Source organism: Protopterus annectens, chromosome 1.part1 (assembly GCF_019279795.1).
Source record: "Protopterus annectens isolate FY-2018-M chromosome 1.part1, PAN1.0, whole genome shotgun sequence".
Classification (NCBI taxonomy): Eukaryota; Metazoa; Chordata; order Ceratodontiformes; family Protopteridae; genus Protopterus; species Protopterus annectens.
This window is the reverse complement of record NC_056726.1, coordinates 972,208,463-972,227,662: the sequence shown is the minus strand read 5'-3', so window position 1 is coordinate 972,227,662 and position 19,200 is coordinate 972,208,463. Positions and strand designations below refer to the sequence as shown.

The 19,200-nt window shown below is 38.1% G+C and overlaps 1 protein-coding gene across 3 annotated transcripts in view; it reads right to left on the bottom strand.

Annotated features, from left to right (window-relative positions):
* HPCAL1 (hippocalcin like 1) overlaps positions 1 to 19,200 on the bottom strand; it is a 1,334,575-nt gene that overhangs the window by 328,843 nt on the left and 986,532 nt on the right. For all 3 annotated transcript variants that reach the window (XM_044079320.1, XM_044079314.1, XM_044079327.1), the window contains one exon: positions 5,218 to 5,616. In XM_044079320.1, coding sequence (XP_043935255.1) covers positions 5,218 to 5,595 — 378 coding nt within the window. In that variant the 5' untranslated portion in view covers positions 5,596 to 5,616. The remainder of the gene's footprint in view (positions 1 to 5,217; positions 5,617 to 19,200) is intronic.

Sequence of the window (19,200 nt, the reverse complement as noted above, 5' to 3'; positions counted from 1 at the left end):
GTGGTAGTACTCTGTCTGCTGTACTGATTTGCTTAAAGTCAAATTCTGTACGAAGAAACTGAAGGAAGCAAACCCAGTATTACAGAATAAATCTCATTAGCATAACAAAATATTAACTGCACTTTGCTGTCATGCAAAATACTGTCTAGAGTCTACACATTTTTTTTTCTGTGACATTGTGGGCTCTCAATGTGTGTTTGGTTGCCTGCCACATCTCAGTCATGCCTGAAACTGAACTGTCAGCCATTGCTAAATGTTTGTGTGTGTGCAATGTGTACATGTGAAAGTTTTGCATTTGAGTGCCTTAGTTCCATGTCTTTTGGCTTTTCCATGCTTGGAAAGGCTTCAGCTCCCCCACAGCCATGAATAGGTAAAACTGAGCATCTGAAAATGAACGAGTGAACTCTTCATCCAACACTAATACCTCAAATATTTCACATCCCCCGTGAATTCACACGAAAGCAACCACTAAGCATGAGGTCCCAAGCAAACAATTGATTTGAACTAATGCAACATACAAAACAAAAATTCGTTAGCTTCTTACCCAAAGCAATTTTCTTAGCACTTTCCTTTCCAAGCTCTCCAGGGACTTAACATATCACCCTGAGACAAGTAAAGCCAGGGTATACAACTTGTGCAGTGATCTGTAATGTCACCAAGATGCCAAAAGTACGATCCTGCAGATGACAAACCTAACTTAAGATATCTAGAAAGCTTGAGTATATTGAATATATGTCATGAAAATCCCTATCAACCTAATAAGAAGCCACCTCCTAAGTCACCTGTAAAGATGAATGATACTTGGACAGGTCAAACATTTTCATTCCTATTCGGGGCCTCATTACAGAGACTATAGAGACATGGACCATGTGTCTTGTTTTATAAACAGACAAAAAGACAGCATTTATTAAAACTGTTTAGGTAGTGAGTATAAAAAAATGTCATGCTCAGTATTTTTTTTTTTTTTGTGGTCTGCAGAATCACTTCAATGACCCCCCTACACACACACACCTGACCCATTCCCTCTGGCTCATTTGCTCCTAGTGAACATGAGAGTCAGGAGTTAAGACAGCAGGACAATCTGCAGATCGTGTGGGCTGTCCTACTAACACCTTGTTTCAGCCATGTAAACTCTGCTAGCTGGCTCAGGAGGTGTATTCATCCTTCTTTGCTTGTACAAACTCTCAATCAAGAGACAAACCACTTGCAGCATGGGCATGCTAGGCTCTTCATATTGCAGTAATACATTTGCATTTCTGCAGGTGCCACCAGTGTAGCAAACCAAGCTATCCTGCCCCTGCCCTAAGGTTGGGACAGCTGATAATTGGTCATTAACTACCATCCTCCCTTACCTGGTCCCACTAACTAGTGAGACACAGGTTGTCTTGGGTGCAGTCAATGCTTTATTACTTTGCACCATGGGGCCAAGTACTTACTCACTAGTTAATTCTGAAGCTCTTATTAGTTGACTTTTCACAATGTCAGCTTTAGTGAGAGGATGGTGCATACTAGTGTAGCCAAAATACTTTTTCTCCCCAAATTCCTTCCTAAAAATCTTAGTAAACAGAGTTTCGTTGCAATGATTATAAACAGACACATCCAAGTAACTGGTTTCTTGGATACTATGTGCCATTTCAAACTTTAAGGAAGTTGCTCTGTTATTTAAATGAACTAAAAAGACTAACTGTTCAAAGGCGGAATCCCACAATAAAAACACATTGTCAAAAAAGATTACATAAAAAGATCAGAAATTAAAATATTGGGACAGCTGCAAAAATGTTTGCAAATGCAAGTCCCTTCCAGACCCCCAATGCAGCGCCCATAGCCCATCTGTAATTTTTTTTTTTTTTTTAAATAAAACATTTCTCAATAACAGCCATGATCATTGACAGAAAACTCAGCTGTCTGAATTACAAGGACATGCCATGTGATTTAAGATCTGAAGCAACAGGCCTCTTGTTACAGGTTAGCAAATCTCCTTGTTACAGTGTTGAAACCAAAACTGTAGCAAGAAACTCCTTTCAACAAGTCATAGAAGGAAAGGCATTTTTTTTGGTTCTTTCAATTTGAAAATCTGAAGAACCTTTGTTTTAATCTTCATTTAAGGATTTGTTTATCTTTTGGTACTCCAGTGGTATTGGGAAAGGGAAAATACTGACTTGTCAAGGGTGCCTGACAGCCAAGCTACAGCTCTGGGATAAAGAAGTCATTACTTTAGTAATTACAGGCTATGACATATTTAGGTCTGTCAGAGAGGTCAAGCTTTGCAGTTCAGTATAGCTTTAGTGAATGAAGACAGGCTGTGAGCAACTACTTCTATGGAACTAGCATGGAGGACTCGTGGGACATAATGGTGCAATAATGTCAAGCACACCCTACAAGTGGGGCCACCAAAGTACTGGGAGATGGACAAGAGATCAGAAGTCAACATGGTCACTCTATAACCAGACTTTCAAATACAATACTTACAAGGCTCTTGCAGGCATTATGAAGCACAGAAAAAACACTAATGGGGCACACATGCAAAAAGGGGTCACTAAAATATTGGGATCCTTGAACAAAATACACAAATCTTCTGTATTCCAGATGCCCAAGAAATGGTCTGTGCCCCTTAATTATTACATGCCCTTACATTTCTGGTGCTGTAAGAATACATGGAGACAACTAACCTTTCGTCTCTGGATGTAGCCATACTCTGGCTCAGTTAGATGTGAAACCTAAATCTTTTACACTGCAGAATCCACATGGATCCCTGGGAGAAGATGTGACAGATACGGATAAGGAACCTGTCAATCTGACAAAAAAAAATCCCAAAAAACTATAAGTAGAAAACATTTTCCCACAAATTCTTTGCATCAATTTTTCTACTACTTAATGCTGGAAACTTTGCTTCCCACCTTATTCCTTAACAGCTAGATCCTGCAAGAAAAAAAAATGAGGGGTGGGAATACAGACTGTGTACATTTGCGCCTTTTTAAATCATGGGAGTTGAGACCATGCACCTGTGTGACTTTTTAAAACTGTGGGAGTTGAGACTGTACACCTGTGTGCCTTTTTAAAACCATGGGAGTTGAAAATGTGCACCTGTGTGACTTTTTAAAAATGCAGCAATCTGTATGGGGTATGTGACCTGACAAGATACAGCAGTACTGATTATGCTGAAAAAGTAGCACTGGATATGTTTATCTAGCAGCTGCACAGAGGGGTTATGGCTTTGAGATGTTAACAAGGTGCATCACGAAGTTCTGGTTTTGACTCCCTGAACCTTCATTTGTCTACTGTAAGACTCTGAGTCAGTAAATTTAACCACAAAGTGATCTGGGGCAACTGGAAAAACTGAGGCTCCTCAATCTCCTGCATCATGTATGTAGTAACTGCCTATGAATATATGAACCACAGTTACTTTCATCAAAATCCCTGTACATGTTGCAGGCCTACAGCAAGAACAGAACTTATCCTTAAAAAAGGGGTTTGCCATACTATGGGAGGAAATCTACAAGTTAGTCTTCTATCAAAACATGCACTGAAAATGCGAACATCCAAGATCCTGTGCCTAAGATTTTAATGAAGGCAATAAGAGAGAACAAATAAAACCAACTCAGTCTACGCAGAAAAATTGCATATGCACTATTGTAAATAGTGCTAATCATACCTCCCAACTGTGCAGTGTTTCACAGAATGCCAAGATTTGTGTCTCATATTTTTGGTTGGTTCCTCATAAAATTCATTTTTTTTTCAGGCAAATCACTGCCATAAAAGAATACAAAAAAAAAGACAGGATAAGTGGAATACATACATTTGGATGTCAGAGTATATATCCTCCAGAAAATGCATGCTAAAAGCAAAACCTGTTAATCTATCAACCTTCTAAGTTTATAAGAATATTAAAATCTGCCCCTATTTTTGGGCCTTTGTGCCCATTATTTTAGGCTTTGTCTAGACTTCTTGCAATAAGAGGTTGACACTTATGGTGCTAATGTTATAACAGTCTACACGAAAATGTCAGTTTTAAAGCTGTTAGAAATTTCTTAGCAGTATTAAGGCCTCAGTTCAACAACCTAAGACTCCAATGATGTTTCAAAATTGGGATAAACAGGGAAAACTTGAAACATACTGCCCATATCATAGGATTTCTTGGAAGTGCAAAAAATATTATTGTGGATAATTCTGGACAACAGCCATAAAGGAATACACCACAGAATTTTTTCTCTAAATGATTTTGAAAAATAATATGTAGATTTTATATATATATATATATATATATATATATATATATATATATATATATATATATATAAATTGTGTGTGTATGTACATCCATGATAGATACAGTTAGTTAGAAAATACAGGATAAGTGGAATAAGCATGCTTTCAGGGTGCAACGGGGACAGCTTCCTCAGTAAAGTCTCAAGGGGAGAGAACAGCAAAGACTCAAATTTTATTGCTCCAGTCAAGTATTCAGACACTTCCTGGGTGGAAGTGAGGGTGCTTAGACCAAATTCAATGCGCCTATCACCCTGACCACCTTATATAACAGGTATCCTCATAAAAGGCATTAATGAATGAAGATGATTCAGCATCACCGTTAATCTGATGGCAGATTCTGACCACTGACTAATCAGATTTGGAAGGAAGAAAAACTTTAGTTCCTGTAGTGCCCATCGAGACCAGTAACTGCCACCAGCAAAAGAGTTTCTGAAAGTATGAATGGCAGTACAAATTGAAGGGATATGAATGGCAGTACAAATTGAAGGGAAGAGCAGCAATGCAGGCATAACCACAAGGTGGCATTGGCCAGGAAATCATACACAAGAGATGCCATGCCTACTCAGAGAACTGACCAGATGGAAACACCACTTAAATATGTAGAGAGACAGTAAAAGTTCTTAATGCTCTTACTAACTTTCGATAGCATCTTCACTGTCACGACAATAAAAAGTAATACCGGAATTACCAATTAGACTGGCCATTGTCTCATGAAACGCACAGTGATAGGCCCTAGAGAAATGAAACATGCACAAGCTGTAAAAGAAATACATATTTTGAGGACTCCACAAAAACACCTCCAATGAAAGCCACACAAATGATTATCCATACACACAGCAAGACCGAAACAGAGACTCTTGATATAAAAATAAATTTAATACTTTATAACAATATACTTTGTTATAAGCATATAAACAAATAAGAAGAAAGTGAGGCTTTAAAATAGGTTACCTGTACAATTTCAAGCATTTCAGCACGGCTGATATAACCATTTCCATCGAGATCATACATACTAAAAGCCCACTGTAGCTTCTGTTCAAGCTTCCCTCGAGAAGTTACACTCAGAGCAATTATAAATTCCCGGAAGTCAATAGTCCCATCTCCATTGGTATCAAATGTACGAAAAACATGTTCTGCAAATTTTGAAGCATCACCATAAGGAAAGAAATTTGCATATATCTTCTTAAATTCGTCAACAGTTAAATGCCCTGTAGGGCAGTCTTTCAGAAAACCTTTATACCACTCTTGGAGTTCATGTTCAGAGAATTCTGTGTGCTCACGAAGGTCATTGATCACCTCAGGACGAAGCTTGCTGTTCTGCTTCCCCATCCTCTTACCCTAGGATTAGATCTGAAAGGCAAAATCGAAACAACTAGGTACTCAGAGTGAGATGAAAAAAAAAAAAAAGTTTTAAAAGCAACACTCAAAACAAAGCTGGAAAACTACTCTTCCCCTTCTAACTAGCTACTGCCATCTTGTTAATGAACGAGCATGTCAGAAGCATATTTTTCCTCTTGCTTCCATCATCTTTACTTTATAAACATCTAGAAGAGACAGAAAATGCCTCTAGTAAAAATGAAAATCTAATGACATCAGACAACTTCATGTTGGATGGGAGATAGAAGGCCTTCGTGCAAAGCTACCATCATACCATGCTGAAAACATAATTCTTTCCCTATTTTTTTTAAATAAGCATGGCATTTCTCCCACCCTCAATCTCCTCCAGTTCAAAACTACTGTCTTCATCTGTATTAATTGCACACTATCTCAATGTGCAAGCAAAATTCAACAGTCAGGTTGCATCCTGGCATCAAAGTATCTCCTGGCTGTTACCTTCCCACATACAAAAAAATCAGTTTGCATAGGCAAGGACATGCTGAACAAAATAAGGATTGCAATGACTATCACACACTGATAGTGTTTTCTAGTGACTATTCTACTTATGGTCTTCATGGTTCACAGCTCAAAACAGTTTTACACAACAGAAACAATTAAAATCTGGGGATATTGGAGAAATCGCAAAAAAGTACCGTGAACAGAAAATAAGCATTTTGTAATTCAAAACAACAAACATTACAATCACTGTGTTAACTCAGAAATTAAATTGGAACAAGTTTTTTATGAATAGTTCACTGACAGCATGCATATAATTTTGGTGTTATTCTATTATAAGTGCTCTACACAATAAAGGATTTTACTAAGCCATTACGTTTTCTGCAGAAATCCTGTATGCCCATAATGCTCTTTCTCAGCAGTTTTTCCTAACCTTCAGGTTTCTCCTCAGAAGGGAACTAATTCCCTGCCCCTCCTCCTAATCCACCTACTACAACTCGAAATCTAACTAAAGTGTTCAACTCCCTCAATATTCTACAAATAATTCCTGGGCACAGCCACTTAAAATGGTGATTTACCATATGACAAATCATGTGTGGTAGGCTGGGATCAGGTAAATAATCACAGGAAAAGTATTACAGCACAGTCTGAAAATAAATAAATAAAAAGGTCCAAAATTGGCAGTACAACAGTTGACCTCCACCTCCTTATTTCATTTTTGCATTAACCCAGATCTTATATAGTACATTTCAAAGTTTATTCGGAAGTTGATGTATACATGCTGTGAATAAATAGCTGGAAACAGATGTGTATAATACAATGAGATGCAAGAAAGGGGTTTTGAGTTGCACATACAGTTAACTACTGCAACACCACTCTACAGTCAAAACCATAGCAAACTTAAGGCGAAGGGGCAGCTGCACAGGGTGCAAGCTGTTAGAGGGCATGATCTGCACTGGAGCTGATGTGTAAATCATTCCCTTTACTCAGAATTGGCAATCATTTAAGCAAATATGATTATGAATTGGTCTACTTAAATGATAGTCCAGTGATTCAGTGTTGGGAACTGTAGCAAGGAGCTATTATGGTTCTTGCAAAGAGCCATAAATATTGATATACAACAGTTCTCTATATAACCTGATGAAATTACATTTTATTTTTTCCCTTTTTTAAGGCAATGACCTGTAGCATGGAATTCTCATAGCTCTTTGCTATAGTTTAGCAAAGGTGTGAGTCTAAAAAGCTGAGCATAGTTTGAAAAGTGGATGAATGGACGGCAGTGCCGATCATGCCCTCTGCTACCCCTTCATCTCATCTTTACTATGGCTTTTTGACTGTAGTTGAGTACATTATTTTGAAAAGATATCAGAAAGAAAAAAAGACCATCTCAGTTTTTAAATATAGATGTAATTGATTCAGACAGGGGACAACTTGTGATGACAGCCCAGTTGTCTCAAGACTGGGAACTGAAAACAGCATTTCCAGTGCATGGTCAACATCCGTGACACTTACCTCATCCATCTGAGGCAGGGACAGTAGTGCTTTCACTGAAGATTTTAATATGTCCTTGTTTACTTCATCCTCGAGGATGAGAGCAGTGCTTTCACTGAATATTTTAATATGTCATCTTTTACCCATCTTTGAGGCTGGAGCATCAGCCCTTTCACTGAATATGTTTACATGTTCTCATTTACACCATCCAACCTGAGGTTGGGGCAGTAGCTATTTTACTGAAGACTTCGATATGTCCTTGTTTACCCTGTCCCTTTGAGGCCGGGACAGCAAATGGAGTGACAAAGGTGGGCCTACAATACTGGTGCAGATTGCATGCTTCCACACATTCACTACAGCTACACTGCACATTTAGAAGAACCAGTGCACTGCGTAGATGGAAGACTTCTGTTCTACCTGTCCTTCAACAGGATTACAAACAGCATGGCTGATAGACAGCTGGCTGACAGCCTGGCTGACAGGTTCAGTGCAAACTTCTCCCCCCCTCCCCCCCAAAAGGTGAGATATCTATACCAGAGGATTGTAGCCCCCCAAACATCTCTAACGCTCAGGTGAGAACTGCTCTCTCCAAGGCAAAAAACACAGCATCCATGGGACCAGATGGTGTCCCCGGTTGTGTGCTCCACGAACTCAATGAGATATTAAACCCGCAGTTAGGGCAGCTGTTTAATCTTAGCCTCACCTTAGGATACGTGCCTAAGGAGTGGCGTACGGCAACTGTGGTCCCACTTCACAAAGGCGGTGCCTCCATCGACCCTGGAAATTACCGTCCCATCAGCTTGACAAGCCTGATCTGCAAAGCTATGGAGAGGATCATAATGGAACTCATAAATTAAGACATAGGGGACTTGCAGACTTTGGATCCGACCCAGTTTGGCTTTGTCAAAGGCAGATCATGCCTTTTAAACTTGGTTGACTTTTTCGAAACAGTCACCAAGGCCATTGATGAGGGAAAGGCAGTCCACACAGCCTACCTCGACCTGGCAAAGGCTTTTGACACAATATCCCACTCAGGTATCATTGAAAAACTCATCAGCTTAAATGTAAACCCATACGTCACAAGATGGGTTGCAAACTGGCTAAGTGACAGAACCCACAGGGTCAGAGTTGCTGGCGCCATGTCAGACTCAAAGCCTGTCACAAGTGGTGTCCCACAGGGCTCAGTCCTGGGCTCACTCCTGTTCGACATCTACTTTTCAGAAGTACAAGCAAACACAGGAGGATTATGGCTGACATTTGCAGATGACTGCAAACTGGGCGCCATAGTTGAGAACACATCTGACACAGATATCCTTCAGAAGGGTCTTATAGAAACAGATAACTGGTGCCAGAGCCATGGCCTAAAGTTAAACGCCAAAAAATGCATAGTCATACCCTTCGGGAAAAACAAGGTTACCCCTAGCTACCATATAGGCGGCAACCCACTAAGCACAGAAGAGGTTATCAGGGATCTGGGGACCCAGGTTGACAGTAACCTTTCGTTTGACACTCACGTTGCCAAAGTAGTTAGGAAGACCTTCTACATTGCCCACCTGATCATGAAGGGATTCACATCTAGATCAAGGGAAGTCATCGTCCCCTGTACTCATCACTCATCAGACCAATGATTGAGTACAATGCCCCATTCGGAATGTATCTGACACGACACCTGCAGCAACTGGAAAGGCCCCAAAAGTTCCTCACCAAAAGGATAAAGGGTCTCAAAATATGTCCTATGCTGCCCGACTGAAGGAACTCCAGCTCTATTCAGTCGCTAACCGTCTGCTCAGAGGTGACCTGTGCCTGACATACAAGGCCATGTCCAACCCAGAATTGATGAACATGCTTCACCTCAAAAATCTAGATCCCTCAGAACTACAAGGGCGGAGACTTAAACCTTGACACGGTTATTAATAGGACGTGCTGGAGGGACAGATTCATCACCCAGAGACTCCCTATGCTGTGGAACAAAATCCCGGTACATGTGAGGCAGAGCACCTCACTGGCTTTGTTCAAGAGAAATCTTGACCAATGGATGGGAGATCGCAGATATACCCCAGGGATTATCTCAGTGTCACTGCTTGACAGAGGCACAGCAAAATAATGGGCATAGTATCCTCCAAACTAAAGGGGTGGCAAAAGCCACAAAACTCTGGGCTAGGCTTATAAATGCCCTTGGGCAGATAGCCTAGTATGAACCTATGGCTTTTCTGCAACTTCCCTCGTCTCCCCATCCAGACGGTGAAGACAGCCCCAAATGTTCATTCCCATCCCCAAGTGATCTCCTCCTTCACATGCACATAGTAAGCAAACCCACCCGAGCCACAGTCCGCAAATTCCTTTTGCAACAAACAGCTGGCTGAAGCTCCTTGCAAGGGTGACCGAGTTTAGGTCACTTTCACGGAAAGCTCATTAAGAATACTCAGCATTGTTAATAGGATTCAGGATTTAGCATTAACATACTGGATGCGAGAATTGCATTTTTGGTTTCTTTTAAAAAGCAGCACAAACAAGATGCATTAAAAACTTTTTTTTTTAGTTTAGGTGTCTATATTGAAGGCAGACTGGGAACATCAGAAAGTTATTACACGCACTAGTATGAGCAAGTGCAATGTGCAAAGACAAAGGCATACTTCCTATCAGGCCAGCCGTTACTAGTCACTGTAAGAACAAGAGCTCAATGTCCACAAAATATGTACACAAAACACTCGAAGCTATGAAGGACTCAAAAAAGAGAAAAAAAATAATTTACTTTATATAAAGTAAATATTTAACACAAGTAATTCACTTAAATATTTAACTTGAAATACTCAAACCCAATCAGCTTTCATACTTAAGATTTTATCTGATACAAAACACTTTTTGATATACACACGCATGTGGATATATTTATATTTATATATATATATATATATATATATATATATATATATATATATATATATATATAAAATGCATGTATACATGCACACACATGTATATGTTTATATAGAAGTATGTGTTTGCATACAAACAAATGTCTAAAAAAATATCGAGTCAACTGAAAGATCTAAACCTAAAAAAGTCTGCGTTAAAAAAGTTGACAGCAACATTTGCATCCTCCTGCACATCTCTAACCATGCAAACAAAAAAAGTCTTTGCAGTAAGGCAAGAGCCTCAGCACCCGCCACATCCCCTAATTAAATATACCAACCCCATTACAGTGCAATACTGGGGAAAGGGCATATCCTCCAGTTCCAGCATTATGCTGATCGATCACAAGTCTAACGCACCAGATATAAAGAATAATTTTTAATGGCATGGTCAAGATTTTGTTTCAAAGCATATAAATAATGTTGTAGACACCAACTATTTTATATTAACTTTTTTATGGATCATAGATGACAAACACACATCTGTGTGTGCATATTTTATATAGATTCCAAGTGCGTGCGCACACACCCACCCACACCTATAATACAGAGACAGTGCAAGAGTCTATTTTACTTTAAAAAGATATTTTCAATTAAAGGCTTTGTTAAAACAAAGTAAAGCGTAAACAAAACTTCACCCAAGAAAAAGAACTAGAGAAAACATGGTTAAAGCCTACCTCCTCCTATCCTACTACTGCATGCCTCCCTACTCTTTACTCAGCTACAAATTAGCAAACAAAGATGGAACACTACTACAATAAAATAGCTGTTTGCTGTGAATCGTCCCCTCTAGAACACATCATTGTTCTGCCCTTAAACAACTAAACTGGACTAAACTCCCACATAACACGTGAAAGAAAACAAAAGCTGGATAAACGCCTGGTATACACCTCAAGCAAAAAAAAATTAAAAGACCAATGGTTAGACCACAGCTGAAGATAAAAATGGAATAATCCACGTCAGGAAATAAAACACTTGCAGCTTCACAGTAGTGCCCTTTATAAAACCAAAAGTTGTAACTGAGATGTAGTAGTCAAGGTAGGAAACTGTTCACTTGCAGTTTCACACCACTTTATTAAACAAGAGTAAGCGCTTTCGCGATCTAAGTCAGCTGATCGCTTCTTCAGACTCATAAAAACAGTTAAAACATTGGTATTTAAAATATGGTTCAACCAATGAAAACACATATAGAACTATGACATAGACTAATTAAAATTGCATACATCAGTACATTAATTTGCCTTATATTCTGCATAAGATGAAATAAAATATACATATAACAGACACATTTTATGTAATAATCCATATTACTTAATGTTTTAGTGGTCTGGATTTTAAAAAAGGTTTCAAGGAAACAGCACCGAATAAATGGGGTATTGAGAAAATACGTGATATTCTGACCTTAAGTTTTTTAAAGCACTAAGATTAATATGATATACGAGTTGCTTGATATTGTCCCAGAAAATAATGTGTTTATATTCAATGACAAGTTTTATCTAAAGAAAGTTGGTGTAGCAATGGGCACGGCTTGTGCTAACAGCTACTCCAACTTAGCATTGGCTGCATGGGAAAAAGATAATGTATTAAGTGCTAGCAATAAATATGCTAGCAAAATTGTATGGTATATACGTTATGTACTTGACGTCTTCCTGTTATGGGATGGTACTAGTGAAGAGTTGCAAGAGATGGTGGAGTACTTACATAGCACCACTGAATTTTTAAGATTCACTAGTCAACATTCCAGGGACTCTATTGAGTTCCTAGATGTTTTGGTTAAGAAGACAGCATTAGATGAACTTACAACAGGGATGCATAGAAAATCTACATGGAGAAATAGTATCTTACATAAGACTAGTATGCATCCAACATTTGTACACAAAAATGTAGTGAAAGGACAATATATGAGAATAAGCCTCTTACATAACACAGATGAAGGCTTTGTGAAGACAATGAATATATTAGAGAGACTTCTTAAACAGAGGTTATAGTAAGAAAGACATAAATGAAAGCTCTAAATATACCATTGAAAATAGGGATGGGAGATGTAAACCGCTCTTCTCAAATACTATAGAAGATGTTAAAAGCAAGGAAGGTCATGACTTTAAAGTTAGATTCCCTATCACCTATTCAAGTGACATCAGAAGGTTCTGTAATATTTTTGAGAAGAATTGGAATGTTTTATTGTCGGATCCTGACGAGAGAGAATTGTTAGAAGATAGACCCAGCTTTTCCAGAAACAATGAAAGAATGATCCTATCTGATAGGCAGGGGACTTTTCCTTGCAGAAATTGTACAGCATGTGACTATTTATATAATAAATCAACATATAAACATCCTACACTAGGATTTATAATTGATATAGATTTTTATGCTGACTGCAGAACATAAAATTTGGTTTATTACAGCGTCTGCACTGTCTGTCATGCCTTTTATATAGGCAAAACCAATAGGTGTCTAAAGGAACGTATCCTTGAACACCTTAGAGATATAAGAAATAAAAAAGACACAAGTGCTTTAGCAAAACATGTTAATTTCATGGTTTAAGAAATAATAAATAAAAGTAAGAGGGGAGATGATATAAGGAATAAGGTAGAGGAAGCAGAACAAAGATGGATTTTATTACTTCAGGCTGATAGGTCTCCTGGATTGAACAATGCTGTTTCCTTGAAACCTTTTTTAAAATCCAGACCACTAAAACATTAAGTAATATGGATTATTACATAAAATGTGTCTGTTATATCTATATTTTATTTCATCTTTTGCAGAAAAGAAGGCAAATTAATGTACTGATGTATGGAATTTTAATTAGTCTATGTCATAGTTCTATATGTGTTTTCATTGGTTGAACCATATTTTAAATACCAATGTTTTAACTGTTTTTATGAGTCTGAAGAAGCGATCAGCTGACTTAGATTGCGAAAGTGCTTACTCTTGTTTAATAAAGTGGTGTGAAACTGCAAGTGAACAGTTTCCTACCTTGACTACTACATCTCAGTTACAACTTTTGGTTTTATAAAGGGCACTACTGTGAAGCTGCAAGTGATTTATTTCCTGACGTGGATTATTCCATTTTTATCTTCAGCTGTGGTCTAACCATTGGTCTTTTCATTTTTTTAAACTCCCACATAACCTCCATTATAATTCGCTTCTACAGCTTCATACTCTAATATGCGACCCTGATAAGTATCCAGCATGTTTCAACGTTAACACCCTACCAAAGCTCTTTGCTCTAAAGACAAACTCCTCTTCTCAGTCACTAATACCCCAAATGTATTGGGAGCCTCATCATACTCAAACTCTGCAGCTACACTTTAGAATGCCCACCCACATGCTCTCAGGCTTCTTGAAAACTAACATGCAAAAAACGTACCTAAAAGAATGGCTCTCAACACCTTGGATGTGTATTAGTACATCTCCAGGATAAATATAACATCTCTGCTTTCTTCCTCCTCCTCTACTATACCTCTGCTCTCCTTTACTCTGTTACCAACTATCATGGGTAAGTACTAGGCTAGCTGACCTTGTGGGCTATTTTAAGCCTAGCCAATTTTGCCTTGGTGAGAATCAAACCCTGTACCTCATGTTTGTGAGGTAAACACCTTAAGCTTCTTCACCCACCCTGTCGTCTACCTATGCCTCTCAACTCTGTAACCACTCATTTAACTTGTATCTCAAAATTAAATCAATCTTTTGCTATCCACCTTTTGTAAATATTTTGACATCACACTGCATATTTATTTATTTCACTATATACAGAGATAGTATAATTAGTATAAAAAGCCTTACTACTATATGTATAGCTACTATCTTATCTATTCTGACATTGTAAAATGTATTTTAATTGTATTCTGCCTGACATTGTTGATGTTAAGTAATTTAAAAGATTATAATGGCACTGCATGACCTGGAGTTTTTCTCCCCAGGCCTACTAAAAAAAGAGGCTTTTGTGTCCAGCCGAACTTTCCTGGACAACAAATATAAAATAAACACCCAAAATTGTCTGTTAATAGTGCTCTATTGGTTTCTGTTTCTTTTCCTTTTAAACAGGACATTGTAAAAACGCACTGTGTTGCAGTTTCTTAAACTTGAACACAGGTTTTAGACTAAAGACCAGATTCAATAAACCCTACACTAAGTGTACACCAAGTGTATACAATATGTATTCAAGAAAATTTTTATCACATTTTTTGTGCTTTCCAGTCACTCAAATATTACACTGAGTGCACATGTACTTTACACTTTGTGGTAACCTTTATGAATCCCTGTCAATATTTAAAGCTGCAAGAGTATCAGTAGGAAAACTAAAATTAGGAATGTAGAAGGTGTGAGTTGTCTGTGTTGTTTGTTCACTCAGAACAGTGTACACTTAGTGTAGGCATTACTGAATCCTGAGAAAAACCCTTTGTTTAAAGTGACATACTGCGATGGTGGTGCTGTGGTAGCGTTGTCACCTCACAGTAAGACGTTGTCCTGTTCGATTCTCAGCTAGAGCGTCTTGTGTGTGGAGACATGCGTGAATGGGCGTACCGTCATTGAAGGTTGTACGTCAGAGCTGGCAACTCGGCATGTAAAAATCTACTGCCAATCATTAGAGGACCGGAGTTCCGCTGTGGTGACCCCTAACCGGGAAAAGCCGAAAGACAACATTCTATATGATCCAAAAATGGTTCTAGCCTCTGTCTTACAATCAATGCAACTTACAGTGAAAGCATGCTCCAGACACAAACATGACTGCAAAAGGTATACATTTCAGTCCTGATTCTTATGTTTCACCATTCCTTTTTTTAAGCTACAATATTTTGCAAATACAAAATACTTCAAAATGTAGCAAAAGGTGACATCACTGGTGTTGTACAGATGTATCTGACAAATGTCGGTATTAAAGAAAATGCACACATTTAATATTCTGGTCAGTTTGTATTCTGAGACCATTACTAAAAGTTTGCAGAAGCAAAGGAAGCTGAAATCTCCTGTTATACTGTATAAGTGCCTGCACTAGCATTTAGTGACTTGCACTTTTAATCCTGAGAATTATACTTGTTGGCTTGATTTCTCAAATCTCTCTCTCAGTATTTTACACACACACACACACACACACACATATATACATATATATATATATATATATATCATGGATTTCTTAAGACTCATGATGAGGAATGTTCCTTGACAATGGGGTAAACCTGACAGATATGGCTTTCAGCATTTGCTTCATACAGCAGAGCATTTCTTTTTGGTGGAGATTTTTGGACCGCAGGATTTTTCTGCTTTCTGTTGGGCCTCCCGAAAGTCTGCATTTGGCAAGTGTCTGACGTAGGCCTTAAAGGCTGCTTCTTAGGACAAGCATGGACTACTGTGAATGATTCAGTCACTGGATGATTGTACACATTTGTATTTCCGACTTTAAATACTGCTGAAAGGCATGATAACACACATTGGCGGTAGCAGTAATATCAGACTGATGACGCTTTGTTAAGCGAAATCGGTCTGTGGGGCAGACTGTGTGGCTAAATAAAGCCTTTAACTCACATGTGGCCTTGTATTTTTGCAGAGTGCTGGAAGTATTTTGGATTTTCTATTTTTGTTTTGGGTTCCGTGTACCTAGTTTGGATACGCGCACCATCATTTTGGGTTTAGTTGTATATATATATATATATATATATATATATATATATATATATATATATATCTGGGTCTACTTTGGAAGAGTGAAATACCATAACACCAACTTTCACAATCTCGAGACAAGAAGGCCGATATCAGAAAACAGACGTCCCTGAACACTGACTGCGAACTCCAGGTAAGTAACCACTTGCCCACCATGTTGAACTTTGCCCCTTACCCCCACCGTAGTGCGACTTTGGAATTGGTAAATTTAGTTAGGGGTGTGTGGGGGGCAAAGCCTCTAACATTGGTGGGTTTAATGTGCTTCAGGTTTAATTTTATATTTTTTTGGACAAGTGGTTACTTACCTGGAGTTCGCAGTCGGAGTTCTGGGACGTTGGTTTTCTATCGGCCTTCTCGTCTCGGGATTGTGAAAGTCAGTGTTGGGGTATATCAGTCTTCCTTTTATACATACACATACACACACACACATATATATATATATATATATATATACACACACACACACACACACACACACACACACACACACACACACACACACACACACACACACACAGTGCAATGAAAAAGTATTTTCCCCCTTCCTGATTTCTTATTTTTTTGCATGTCTGTCATACTTAAATCTTTCAGATTATCAAAGAAATGTAAATATTAGACAAAGATAACCCAAGTAAACACAAAATGCAGTTTTTAAGTGATGATTTTACTTAAGGGGAAAAAACTACCTAAACCTACATGTCCCTATGTGAAAAAGTAATTGCCCCCTAAACCTAATAACTGGTTGTGCCACCCTTTGCAGCAACAACTGCAATCAAGCATTTGCGATAACTGGCAATGAGTCTTTCACATCTCTGTTGAGGAATTTTGGCCCACTCTTCTTTGCAGAATTGTTTTAATTCAGCCATATTGGAGGGTTTCCAAGCATGAACCGCCTTTTTTAGGTCACGCCACAGCATCTCAATTGGATTCAAGTCCAGACTTTGACTAGGCCAGTCCAAAACCTTAATTTTGTTGTTTTTTTTAAGCCATTCAGAGGTGGACTTGTTTTGTGTTTTGGATCATTGTCCTGCTGCAGAAGTGCGCTTCGGCCTGAGGTCACAAACTGATGGCAGGACATTCTCCGTCAGGATTTTTTGGTAGAGAGCAGAATTCATGGTTCCATCAATCACAGCAAGTTGTCCAGGTCCAGAAGAAGCAAAGCAGCCTCAGTCCATCACACTACCACCACCATGTTTGACTGTTGGCATGATGTCCTTTTTTTGAAATGCTGTACACACACCTCCCAAAACTTTCAACTTTTGTTTTGTCAGTCCACAGAATATTTTCCAAAAGTCTTAGAGATCATCAAGATGCTTTGGGGCAAAAGTGAGTCCAGACTATGTTCTTTTTGGTCAGCAGTGGTTTTCGCCTTGGAACTGCCATGCATGCCATGTGTTCCCAGTCTCTTTCTTATGGTTGAGTCATGAACACTGACCTTAACTGAGGCAAGTAAGGCCTGCAGTTCTTTAGATGTTGTTCTGGATTCCTTTGTGACCTCTTGGATGAGTCATCGCTGCATTCTTGGGGTAATTTTTGTAGGCTGGCCACTCCTGGGAAGGTTCATCACTGTTTCGTGTTTTCTCCATTTGTGGATAATGGGTCTCACTGTGGTTCTCTGAAGTCCCGAAGCTTTAAAAATGGCTTTGTAAACCTTTTCCAGACTGATAGATGTCAATTACTTTGTTTCTCATCTGTTCTGGAATTTCTGTAGATCGCAGTATGATGTCTTCCTTTTTGGGATCTTTTGGCCTACTTCACTTTGACAGGTTCTATTTAAGTGATCTCTTGATTCAACAGGTCTGGCAGTAATCAGGCCTGGGGGTGTGGCAAGTGAAACTGAACTCCGCTTTCCCAAAAATGTGATTAACCACAGTTACTTCATGATTTAACAAGGGGGGGCAATTACTTTTTCACATAAGGCCATGTAGGTTTGGATAGTTTTTTTCCTTAATAAATAAAATCATCACTTAAAAACTGCATTTTGTGTTTACTATTTGTCTAATATTTAAATTTGTTGATGATCTGAAACATTTAAGTGTGACAAACATGCAAAAAAATAAGAAATCAGGAAGGGGCAAATACTTTTTCATTGCATGCATTGTAATATATATATATATATATATATATATATATATATATATATATATATATATATAGTTTGTTGTGTGTATATATGTATATACACACACATATATAGATAGATATATACATATAAATATATATATACATACATACACACACACACACCTACACTGCCAGTCATGAGCAGACAGGTGATCCGCTGTGGTGACCCCTAACCGGGAAAAGCCAAAAGTATATATATATATATATATATATATATATATATATATATCTATATCTATATATATCTATATCTATATAGAGTGTGTGTGTGGATTCCCTTCAGAAGACTGAAACCTCAAAAGACAGAAATCAAAATATCAAATATTGAATTTGCCCTTTCCTCAGTGATCTTGGAGTTGGTATATATAATTCGCAGGTGTTTTTTGGGTGCAGGGGGCTTGCCCCCTGCATTAAAAATATTGTTGATATTTTCAGTTTTAGATATTTTGATTTTAAGTCTTTTGAACTTTTGATCTTCTGACATAGACCTATATATATATATATATATATATATATATATATATATATATATATACACACACACACACACATTGTATGTTTTATATATATATATATATATATATATATATATATATAAAATAAAAAAAAACATATAATGAATATATGGCAGTGTTCCAGACAGTGTCAGTTCCAAATAATGTGTGGCAGACTGGCAGCCTGTAGTAGGTTGTCAGATTTCCCAGACATGGTCTAGAACTAGGAGAAAGGCTTATAGTGCCACTGTTTTAGCTTTTGTGCCTTTTAGACAACAGCATCCATTACATCATAGGAAATTATCTGTATTTAGTGTATAAGTGGGGTTTAGGTTAAGAAATTCAAACTGTAAGGGTACCCCTGGCAGCTCTTGGTGTGATGGTCATGCTCTTAGGTTTGCAAGAGATGACCA